General features: G+C 50.1%; 3 protein-coding genes across 3 annotated transcripts; 2 read left to right on the top strand and 1 right to left on the bottom strand.

Annotated features, from left to right (window-relative positions):
- Window positions 1-229: 229 nt before the first annotated feature.
- On the top strand, window positions 230-3,533 carry TGAM01_v208349 (plasma membrane ATPase; the record flags this gene model as incomplete). Its single annotated transcript, XM_018810398.1, has 3 exons — window positions 230-634; window positions 1,093-3,421; window positions 3,487-3,533. The coding sequence occupies 3 exons, from the start codon at window positions 230-232 to the stop codon at window positions 3,531-3,533; spliced, it is 2,781 nt and encodes a 926-aa protein (XP_018656382.1).
- A 4,394-nt stretch (window positions 3,534-7,927) lies between these two features.
- TGAM01_v208348 (hypothetical protein) lies at window positions 7,928-8,314 on the top strand (the record flags this gene model as incomplete). Its single annotated transcript, XM_018810399.1, has 1 exon — window positions 7,928-8,314. One exon carries the CDS (start codon window positions 7,928-7,930, stop codon window positions 8,312-8,314), a length of 387 nt encoding a protein of 128 aa, XP_018656383.1.
- Window positions 8,315-8,960: 646 nt separating this feature from the next.
- On the bottom strand, window positions 8,961-11,065 carry TGAM01_v208347 (hypothetical protein; the record flags this gene model as incomplete). The annotated part of the gene is made up of 3 exons (XM_024550309.1): window positions 8,961-10,255; window positions 10,325-10,531; window positions 10,768-11,065. 3 exons carry the CDS (start codon window positions 11,063-11,065, stop codon window positions 8,961-8,963), a joined length of 1,800 nt encoding a protein of 599 aa, XP_024404966.1.
- Window positions 11,066-12,079: the final 1,014 nt, after the last annotated feature.

Below are 12,079 nucleotides of genomic sequence, written 5' to 3'. Positions count from 1 at the left end.
CCATTTTTTCTCTCTCCCTTCTCCGCTCCATTCCATCCTCCTTACTACTTTACTATTTTCCCCTAATAATAATAATACAATCCCCTCAAGCGTCACCTACAGGACTGAGGGATATTCGCGTCATTTCTTCCTATAATCCCTCGCCAGCCCTTTTCCTTCAGCACCTTGCAGTATAATCGCATAAGTCAGCATTCGCACCAGAGCGCTTCCATCGTTTTGATCCTTGGCCATGGCGGACGACAAGGCCGTCGGCGCGCCCGCGCTCGACATGAACATAGAATCGGGCAACTTCGACGAGAAGCGTGCTCAGCCCCCTGCCGAGGCCGTCCCTCCCAAGAAGGATGCCTCCGCTGAAGACGAGGAAGAAGACGAGGACATTGACGCCTTGATCGAGGATCTCGAATCCGAGGATGGCCATGCCTTTGAAGAAGAAGAGGAAGAGACCAGTCCCAGCACTGGTGGACGTGTCGTCCCCGACGACATGCTCCAAACTGACAGCCGACTTGGTCTGACCGAGGCTGAGGTTGTCGCTCGCCGTCGCAAGTACGGTCTTAACCAAATGAAAGAAGAGAAGGAGAACTTGGTGCTCAAGTTCCTTGGCTTCTTCGTTGGTCCCATTCAATTCGTCATGGAGGTGAGTTTTTTTTTTTTCTTCATTTGCATGGTCCTATGCGTTCTATTGGTTGTTTTTCTCCACTGCGACGATTTATCCCGCCCTCTTTCTCGCCAACACTGCCACACTCTCTCCCGACTTATCAGACCGTGTTCCCCCGACACGGGCTGCCCTTTCCTCCAATGCCTTGTTTTTCGCTATTCCGCGCTTGGCTCTGAGCTTAAGATTGCTGCTCCACACCAGCTGTGGTCGGCTTTTGCGTTCATTGGCCCAATTGGCTTGGTCGAGCTGTTTTTGGGCCATTTTGCCTGTGCTCCAAATATTATGATTGTGGGGGCAAGAAATGCCGATCCACTCAATAAGATGTCACCCGCTCCACTCTTTTTCCCTCCGTCCGTCGATCGCCGATACGCAAAAAAACACCTTAAAAGGTTGTTTACGAATACGTGTATTCATGTGCTGACTATTACGCATTACAGGCTGCCGCTGTTCTGGCCGCCGGTCTCCAGGACTGGGTTGATTTCGGTGTCATTTGCGCTCTGCTCCTGCTCAACGCCTTTGTCGGTTTCATTCAGGAATTCCAAGCTGGTTCCATTGTCGAAGAACTCAAAAAGACTCTCGCTCTCAAGGCTGTCGTTCTCCGTGACGGTACCCTCAAGGAGATTGAGGCCCCCGAAGTTGTCCCTGGTGATATCCTGCAGGTTGAGGAGGGTACGATCATCCCCGCCGACGGTCGCATTGTCACTGAGGACGCTTTCCTCCAGGTTGATCAGTCCGCCATCACTGGCGAGTCTCTCGCTGTCGACAAGCACAAGGGCGACAACTGCTATGCTTCCTCTGCTGTCAAGCGTGGTGAGGCCTTCGTGGTCGTCACCGCCACTGGTGACAACACTTTCGTTGGTCGCGCCGCCGCTCTCGTTTCTCAATCCGCTGGTGGCACTGGTCACTTCACTGAGGTTCTCAACGGCATTGGTACAATTCTCCTGATCCTGGTCGTCCTGACCCTGCTTGTTGTCTGGATTTCTTCATTCTACCGCTCCAACGGCATCGTCGATATTCTGCGCTTCACTCTGGCTATTACTATCGTTGGTGTCCCCGTCGGTCTGCCCGCTGTCGTCACCACCACCATGGCTGTCGGCGCTGCCTACCTCGCCAAGAAGCAGGCCATTGTCCAGAAGCTCTCCGCTATCGAGTCCCTGGCTGGAGTCGAGATCCTCTGCTCTGACAAGACCGGTACCTTGACCAAGAACAAGCTCTCTCTCTCTGAGCCCTACACCGTCCAGGGCGTTGACCCCGATGATCTCATGCTCACTGCTTGCTTGGCTGCTTCCCGCAAGAAGAAGGGTATCGACGCCATTGACAAGGCTTTCCTCAAGTCCCTCAAGTACTACCCCCGTGCCAAGAGCGTTCTGTCCAAGTACAAGGTCATCGAGTTCCACCCCTTCGACCCTGTCTCCAAGAAGGTTACCGCTGTTGTCGAGTCTCCCCAGGGCGAGCGCATCACCTGCGTCAAGGGTGCCCCTCTTTTCGTTCTCAAGACTGTTGAGGAGGACCACCCTATCCCCGAGGAGATTGACAAGGACTACAAAAACTGTGTCGCCGAATTTGCTACCCGTGGTTTCCGTTCTCTTGGTGTTGCCCGCAAGCGTGGTGAGGGTGCTTGGGAGATTCTCGGTATAATGCCTTGCTCTGACCCTCCTCGTCACGACACTGCCCGCACTATCAACGAAGCCAAGCAGCTTGGTCTGTCCATCAAGATGTTGACTGGTGATGCCGTCGGTATCGCTCGTGAGACTTCTCGTCAGCTCGGTCTCGGCACCAACGTCTACAACGCTGAGCGTCTTGGTCTCGGTGGCGGCGGTGACATGCCCGGTTCCGAGGTTTACGACTTTGTTGAGGCTGCTGATGGTTTCGCTGAAGTTTTCCCCCAGCACAAGTACGCCGTCGTTGAGATTCTCCAGCAGCGTGGTTACCTCGTTGCCATGACTGGTGACGGTGTCAACGATGCTCCTTCCCTGAAGAAGGCCGATACTGGTATTGCTGTTGAGGGTGCCTCCGATGCTGCTCGTTCCGCTGCCGATATTGTCTTCCTTGCTCCCGGTCTAGGTGCCATCATTGACGCTCTCAAGACCTCTCGTCAAATCTTCCACCGTATGTACGCCTACGTTGTCTACCGTATCGCTCTGTCTCTGCACATGGAAATCTTCCTGGGTCTCTGGATTGCCATCCTCAACCGATCTCTGAACATTGAGCTGGTCGTCTTCATTGCCATCTTTGCCGATATCGCTACCCTGGCCATTGCCTACGATAACGCCCCTTACTCCCAGACTCCCGTCAAGTGGAACCTTCCCAAGCTCTGGGGTATGTCCGTTCTTCTCGGCGCCGTCCTTGCTGTCGGTACCTGGATTGCGCTTACCACCATGTACGCTGGTGGCCAGAACGGCGGTATCGTCCAGAACTTTGGTAACATTGACGAGGTCCTCTTCCTTGAGATTTCCCTCACTGAGAACTGGCTGATCTTCATCACCCGTGCCAACGGTCCTTTCTGGTCCTCCATTCCCTCATGGCAGCTCAGCGGTGCTATCCTGGTTGTCGACATCCTGGCCACTCTCTTCTGTGTCTTTGGTTGGTTCATCGGCGAGCAGACCAGCATTGTTGCCGTTGTCCGTGTCTGGATTTTCTCTTTCGGTATCTTCTCCATCATGGGTGGTCTCTACTACTTCCTCCAGGGAAGCTCAGGCTTCGACAACCTCATGCATGGCAAGTCCCCCAAGACGGACAAGAAGCAGCGATCATTGGAAGATTTTGGTAAGTTTATATCCATATACCCTTGACTGCATGTAACGCGATCGCTAACTCTTCATTTCCTACAGTCGTTTCTCTGCAGCGTGTCTCTACCCAGCACGAAAAGTCTCAGTAAATACACTATTACATACCCGCAAGCCTAGTTGTCTTGCATGTTTCGTTTTTTAAATGTTTTAAATGTACTGTATGAGTCGTATCTAAAGATGGACTCGTCTGGATTGGGATGGAGGCAAACTTCGTACCCTATGATGGTCTAATAGACAGCTAATGAAGACAAAGTAAAATGTCACCTTGATGTGTGCGATGAAATTGATGTAATGTGGACAAATATTTATTGTGAAGAGTTGCTTCTATTTTTTGGGAGCTGTGAAGCTTATAGATCAATACATGTTTAACTGTGAATTAACGGATGAGTTTGGAAGCGATGCCTAATAAAGCTCGAATCTGCGTCTTTGTCTTCATGTTGCCATTGACGGTGGTGTGGTATAATAGCACGTGATCCACCCACTTTTTCAACTTTGGCAAGTTGCCTCATTCATACGCTAAAGAAAGAATTAAAAGCTTCTTTGCAGCGTCAATGTCATATTGTTTAAAGGACCGACCAAACTTTTCACTTCCATCCAAATTTATAAAGATCAACATTGAATATTGTGCTCACTGCTTCTCAATCTAATATTTTTTTGTTCCCGAGTCCATAAGGTTCTTTGCTGCAAATACTGGACGACGTCGTCTTTGAGACTATGAGTGCTCGAGCTCCGGCAGAGATACCGGGCTATTACTATGGTGAGATCCCTGTATCCCATCTTTTAGCTTTACTATCGTTTCCCGAACTCCTCATCGGCTAACATTCCGAGACAAAGATCTAGAAAAGAAGAAGTATTTCAAGATTGAAAAAACCCAGACTGCGCCCTCTTCCGCCCAGTGGTCCTCTGAGTCTGTCAAGCGGCGCAAGATTGAAACCAAAATCGCCCAGGAAGCATCTAACAGGGCGCAGCTGGTCAAGAATCACATTAAGCGCAGTGTCTTGAGACATGACATTGTCAACTCGGGGCTATTTGCTCGCGAGACGGGGCACCAGAGGGCCGCTGAGTCTGGACGAGGACGGGTTGAAGATGAAGATGTCGCGGCGGCAATGTGGGCTCGGGAGCTGACGGACAAGGGCCAGTCTGCTTTTGCGCCGAGCATGACGTGGAATACGTATCCTCATATGCCGTCTATTTATGTGAGCGGACAGGAGTGCGGCACCGATTCTGCTGTGGCATATGCTAGTGAGTTTTCTTGGCTGGTGATGATTGACTGAGTTGGCTGTGGAAGCTAAGCAAGTGAACATTTTTAGCTCTTGATGAGCAGACGTTGATGGGAAAATACTTGGACACTGATGAAAATGAGAAGTGAGTGCCTCTATCCTCTCTTATCTAATATATAACATTATCTGATAGATATGCATGCTGACGATGGACATTAATAGCTTGGTAAATATACCAGCTGCTCAACGGGATCCATCGAGACTGCACCTAGAGATGGTTCACTGCCCGCAGATGTCTTCCATCAAATATCACCAACCATCTCACAAGCTTCTCTTCACCTCACGAGAGCCTGGCCACGGACTTGCATTGATTACATTCTCTCCTACGATTGCTACTGACCATAAGGGTGCACGACACTGGCTTCTTGCCCATGGTACGTCACGCACTTTCCCCTCCCAATAACATGTGTTGCTCCTTGATATCATATGATTCTCGTATCAAATTCGTGGAACTATCTAACTGACATTACATCGACAGCTGATAGCTATTGTAAACTTCTATTTCAGCCTTCCGGAAATCCGCAATGGTATGTGCATCAGAGCACACCTGCACCAGCATCTTCCAACCTCCTCTGCGTTGTGGGCACCAGTAACGGCATTCTGCGCGTTCGCTCTGATGAAAGCATTGGTTGGATCACTACCAATGACGTTCCGCCTAGCATCGACCCGACGACAAAGGTCGATAATGGCCGTAGGAACAGGCCGGGCAAGCGGGCAAGAGCGCGCCTTGGCCCCTGGACCCCCCAGGAGATTTTCTCTCAAGACTTTCAAATCGACAATCATAACGTGCTGTTTGCAGGCGGTCGACAGCCTCAGCTCTGGATTTCGGATCTCAGAGCACCGACGGCCGGATGGAGCCACGTTAAGCACAGCTCGTCCATTGCCCACGTCCGCAGCATCAATCCGCATCAAGTGATTGTTGCAGGCCTGCAGAACCAAATGTCAATCTATGACACGCGCTTCTTCCAATCTAATAAGACCAATTCTCATGGCCGGACTATCTCCTCTCCGCTACTTGACTTTCCTGATTATCGCAACGAAGCGCGATACCATATTGGCTGGGATGTATGCAATGAGCTCAACCTCGTGGCTTCGGCGCAAGATGACGGCACAGTCAAGCTCTTCTCCCTCAAATCGGGCCGGATCCTGCGTGCTGGAAGCGCTCTGGAGAATCTTCGGGCCGAGAACCCTGTAAAGGCAATGATGTTTCAGACGCTGCCTGGGGAGAAGATGCCGAGTTTGTATGTGGCCAGGGGGCCTCTTTTGAAGAAGTTTGGATGCGCACCAATCGGCGCTTTTGACGAATGATGGGTTGATGATGACCTTGCTTCATTGGTTTCTTCCCAATCTTTTTCTCGTCTGATTGGTTGCAAGGATATATTTTGGGTTCTGTGATTTTGGCGAACTGGTTGGTTATTGTTACGGATGGCCGGATATGGGTATGGAGTAATTGGTGAGTTTTAAGGACTAGCCTTTTGTTTTCACGGAGTACTTTTCATGTTATTTACTGCTGGGATATGTAATCTAGAGGCTGAGCGGATGGGACTTCCGCAGGAACCGAAGGAATTTGAGATTAAAGTCGATCAACTTGAAGAAATCATCCACTTTAGGCTACCACTCTAGGCTACGTTGAGATAAATTCAACGATTGAGAAGCGCTATTTTTATATTTATACCATTATAGTCATTGCCAAAGCTGGAAACGTTGCGGAACGCTGGTACAGATACTATATCGTGGAAGTTGAACAGGGGCCGATGAAGTTTCTCCCAGTTGCTGGCTTAGTACTAGCTAAGCTGACCGTACTCTAAGCTTGCACCTTTCTTATTACGAAATATTTTTCCCTTCAGCTTTACTTGCGGTAGCGTCAATGAAATAGAGGAGAATGGCATCTTTTTTTCCATCCTAGAGATTGTATCGTATGTTGGATAGATAAATTTGGGAGTATTTCCCCATCCCTCAAGACGAAATCTTGGTTGTAGTGGCTTTTAACGGTAAAAGGACATTAGATACGCAGTTGCTAACTACTCCCAATTTTTCTGGGGCGGGTTATCAATTGGACGGCATCTAGAAGTCTTGTGCAGCTTTGTGTTTACTTGTAAGAAGGCAAATTACTTTGTTGATGCCAGCAAAAGCTCAGACTCGGCGTGCAGAGAAACGTGCTGCAGCTGGGCGAACCTTGTAGGCATAAAAGACATCTTATAACACCCCCTTCCCCCCCTTTTTTTACTACAACAACTATACAGTATATGCCAGATTCAGAACACATTGTGCTAAAACAGTCCAGTGTTATACCCTAAATCGAGTATATACTAAATGCAGTACTAAGCTACGTCAACATCGTGAGAGTGTGGTTACATCAAAGATGACAGCTAACGGGATCGGGCACTTGCCCTATGTGCCCTTCGGGGGCGCCGGCCGGGGGGGTCTTTGGTACTAAACGATGTATACGACGGAGAAAAAGAAATCCGGGCTGTACAGTAAGAAAATATTACAACCTCTGTCGAAAAAGGAAAATCATCTTCATTAGCGTTTTCTTCGCTGGCCTCATGTACACCGATCTCTTGGCGAATTACAATAGCGAGTCACCATATTAAACAATTAAGGAGGAATAGCAGGCTATACGAGAATGACCAAATGCAGCAAGAATAATAATACTACTACTACTCTACATAAACTCTTCCAGCTAAACCGCTCCCTATACGCTCCTATACGCTTCTTGCGGCTCGCAGGCCCTGCCTAAACTCTTATCCGTTCGAACGATTGCGGCAGGTGCCTTCTTTCGGGGCCGGGACAATTATTTGTAGTTTAAAATAAATTTCCCGCGGCTAATGCTAATGCCTGCCAACTTTGCTGCATCCCAGCGGCAGCTAACAGCCCTTGCTAGGGACGAAGAGGAAGCTTACCTACATCTATAACTGCGTTTTCATCACTTCTGCACCCCGTTTGCCAAGGATAGATTTAAAACACGGTATAGAAAAGGATTTTGGATTAGTACTTGGCATGTCGATAACCTTGTTCCGCGGTGCCTTTTGTAACCCTGCCAAGGCCTCTCTTCGCAAGATAAAGTGTCCCCGCCTATTAGGCAGTACTACCCTTGGGGTATCAATGCATCCCAGTGACGCCCTATCGTTTCCTCCAACCTACAACATCACCAAGCTTCAACTTCAAAAACAATTTCAACACCAACTTCACCACCAACAGCAATGCCTCGCCGCGGCAAAGAACTCTCCCCAACGCTGCGCTCGCGCATCTGCGAGCTCCACAGCGTCGGCTACGGCTACAAGCGCATCCACCAGATGCATCCCGAGGTGCCCGTCTCGACGATCCGCTACACCATCAAGAAAGAAGCCGACCGCCATGACAACAAGAGCATGTCGCGGCCGGGCCAGCCCAAGAAGCTGAGCGAGGAGCAGCGCAAGCAAATCTACGAGACGGTCACGAGCAGCAATCCCAATATATCCAACAGCGAGCTGCTGGCGTCGGTGGGCAATGCGGTGAAGCTGCGGTCGCTGCAGTATGTGCTGCGGGAGATGCGCGTGCCGGTCAAGATTAATCAGTTTACCGATCGCATTGCCGAGCGCATCATATAACCTTTCTTCTTCCCTTTTCTCGCTTCTGTTTTTTCTTTTTTCTTTTTATATCCTCAATTTTGTTGCAATTCGTCACTCGCCAGCATCAGAACGATTTAAGCGGACATTTGACACACGATTTTCCTTGCGAATACGAAAAGAGCTTTGCTACTCTTTATAGCCATGGCTCTCTTTTTCTAGCCGGCGTTTACGCTTCCGCGGTCTTTTCTATCTTCTTTCTATCGTCGCATGTGCTGGTTTGCACCCGGTTGTTGATAAAATTGCTACCAAGATATCTACTTGAACACTGGGTACCTAAAAGGGCTTTGGGCTGCGAGGTCACAAGAACAAAAAAAGATTCTACCATGTACGAATCTACGGAGTTGGAATCATGATTGTATGATGTAATGAGGCATTAATAAACATTTACATTAAGCATGCTGCAATGCATGAGAGTCGTGACTATATATACTAGTAATATGTATATGTGTGCAGGATGCGCCAATGCCACAATCGCCATTCTCATGAGATCCACCCAAGTTTCTAAACCCAAATAAGCCGGATATACCTAGATTCGTAGCAAAATTCTTTAGTCCAATGATCTTTCAGCCCTATCCTCCTTATTCCGCTTGCTGTATCCAAGTACGTTCATGTTGAATGAAAGAGATCATTCAGGGCCCTGCTGCTGATTCGTACCGTCCCAAAACTTGCACGTATCAACCAGCATGGGGAACGCCTCGGCAAACGCCCTCCCCACCTTCCAATTATCCAAGTTGCGCATATGGCTCTCAAACACCGGGTTAATCATAATCTCGTCGCTATCCGGATTCCTCAGCAAAGTATGCGCCTCTTCATAAGGCCATGAGATGGTAAAGGTGGACGTAAACGGGAGAAACCAATTGTCAAAGTAGAAAATTGAGGGATCGTTGGCCAGAATGACCCTCTCTCTCATCTCTGGGTACGGCAGATAGTCCATCCACGCTGGGTGCGGTATGTCGAGCTGGCATGGCAATGGCCGGAACCACTCCGGTAGGCGTTCGTAGTTTTCCTTTGTGGGCGATATCTGCCATCGCATGTAAATGAACATGAGGTAGAGAATGGTCACTTTTTCGGGCAGACCGGATATTTCGGGAAATTTGCCAACGATGTCTGTGAAGACCTTGGATACCGGGTGGCTGTATTGGCTGTTGGCCGGATTGAGAAGGGAAGAAACAGATGGATACCGAGGGCCGGTTACTTCGTTTTGCTCATACCCCTCAGCGGCGCGCTGCTGACGCTCGCTGCGAAAGTCAAGAAGCAGAGCGTCCAGTGGACAGGTAGGCTCGCAGTTTCTTAAAGGCCGCGCCCATAGAGGGAGAGATTCTGCGATGTTAGCAGCCTGTGCGTCAGGAAATGGAACTGGTGGGATATCTGGAACGGCGCCGTCAAGGCCCAGGCTAGAACTGGACGCTGGTTGACTCGTAACAGCTTTCGGCAGTACTCCAGAGGCTGGATCGGAGCCCGGTGAGGGAATGGCAAGGGGCGATTCCCATGTAGGCCGTGCATTCTCTTGGCTTACTTGTGTCCAGTCATGCTTCATAGCCACGTGGTGGAATTCGCCAGTATCTTGTGCTCCGTCACGGCCCCTTTGAAGCTTCGGAATGGCTTGAATAGGGTCAAGAACGACGTTGAAATCGAATCTCCCAGACCCAAAATCTAACCCGTGTCGAAGGGAGTGGCTCTGCTGCTCCAGCATAAGCCGTGTGCCCTCGTCGACGGCCCCAGCGAGGCCAGCTCGATGCGGTGGTGGCGATGAGCTGCTGCCAGCACTTGACCAGCTCTGTAAAGGCGGTTGAGCGGGTTGGCGCTGTGGATCGGCCACTCCTCCCGCTGGAGCTGCGGGATGATAAGGGACGCTGCTTGTGACTGGAACAGCTGGAGGCACTGCAGCAGATGAGAGCGTGGATGCTCCACCAGGATCACCTGCGTTTGTTAGATCTCACCGAGTGTATGCGCACACGCAGATTAATGAAAATGAAGGTAAGAGCTTACCTGTACCAACTATGGGCTGCAGCATGGTGATGATGGTGGCGAGCCGCCTCTTGATTTCGGCATTTTCGGCCTGTATGGCCTCTTTGGCACGCACCACGACTTGGAGATCTTGGTACGGTTTCTGGTTTTCAAGCTCCCGAATACGCTTCTCGAGCCGTTCAATCTGATTCTTAGTCCGTTCTCGGATGGCCCTTTGCGCTTCACGGTCTGTATGATGATGAGGTCAAACTCGTCAGTGATAAGTGACACAGCAGTTAAGTAGACATATAGGTGTAACAATGTAAAAAAACAAGCTGGTAGATGTACGAGTCATATGATCAAATGAGTACACATGCAGATGCAGTAGTGCCAAAAATGGCATGTAGTAGTGATATGGAAAGAAATATTCCATAATAGGCAAAGGGTCCGAGGTGTGAGGAGGAGAGATGCAGCAACACACTTACCGTTTGCCCTCTTCTTGGCCAGTTGTTCCGGCGTCAAGTTTGCAACGCCTCTGCTTCCCGTGCCGGTTTTCCTCTTCTTGGTCACATTCTCTACCTCGTCTGTTTCCGTCGTCTCCATGGGCTCGGAAGCCCCTGCCGCCGCCGTGCCATTGAGATTCACGGCTGTTGACGATGCTAAGGGTGATACCGTGGCCGAAGACTCGGGCTTGATGGCTTCAATGGCGCTGGGGCTCGCACTCTCGACCGAGTCTCCTACTACGGGACTTGACCTGCCCCGTCTAGAGGACCGGGTGTCCATTAAGAATAGGTGGTGATACTATTTGGGTAACAGCTAAACGACGGGCCGGCCAACCATGCTCCGCGTCCGCCAAAGGGCCGGAGCCTGTCCCGGACCCGACGACAAGGACCCGGGCTTCGGGGCTCCGATGTACCGGCACCGGTACCTGCGAGTGGGTGTCGATAGATGCGTGTTAGTGGTGTAGTGGTACCATTGGCGAGACAAGCAATGCGCCGTAGGGCTGAATGAGCCGATCGCGATGCGCTGCCGAGTGAGATTGCACCGCCAGATGCTCCACCCCAGCGTCTCAGAACCAACGGATCCGGCCTGGATGCTGCTTTAGCCTCAGCTCCGGCTGCAGCGTCAAAGGCAAAACGGACTGAATGTACTTGGGCCTCGTACTCTGTGCAATGGCATGCCGGCAAGGGGCGTCGCGAGACACGGACGGGCTTTGCTTGCATGGGGCTGGTTGGTGGAGATGGAGTGTGGTTGGTCTCCTGGCCTTCCGGCTGGCCTATGAACAGCCGCTTGCTGAATCAGGTGGGCGGGTGGCCAGAGCCATGCTGCGAGTCAGGAAGGCCGCTAGCGGTTGGCTGTGGCTGCAGCGGGCACGTGCCGTAGAGCTAGCGGGCACTAGACTATGAAAGATGAATCCTACAGAACTTACATGGCTTGGCCTGCTTCTTGTATCTCGAGAGCTATTCAAGTGCTATTGATGAGAAGTCTACTGCATTTGGGTTATAATATAAGGAAAAGTTATCCAGCATCCCAGTTTTGTTATTTAGCACTCCATATATAGCATAGGCTACTGCTACTGTTACTGCTACTGCTGCTATTACTACTACTACTACTTTGAATATAAGTACTACTATTATTATTACTACTAGTACTACTGCTATAACTGCTATAACTGTTCTTATTACTATTACTACTACTACTACTGCTATTACTACCGCTACTACTTTTACCATTATTTTAAGGTATTAAGTATACTGAATAACTGCTTATATATATTTTCTACAGAAACTAGCTGCC

This window comes from Trichoderma gamsii (assembly GCF_001481775.2).
Source record: "Trichoderma gamsii strain T6085 chromosome Unknown Scaffold_34.2, whole genome shotgun sequence".
Lineage (NCBI taxonomy): Eukaryota > Fungi > Ascomycota > Sordariomycetes > Hypocreales > Hypocreaceae > Trichoderma > Trichoderma gamsii.
This window is presented reverse-complemented; position numbering and strand designations above follow the sequence as displayed.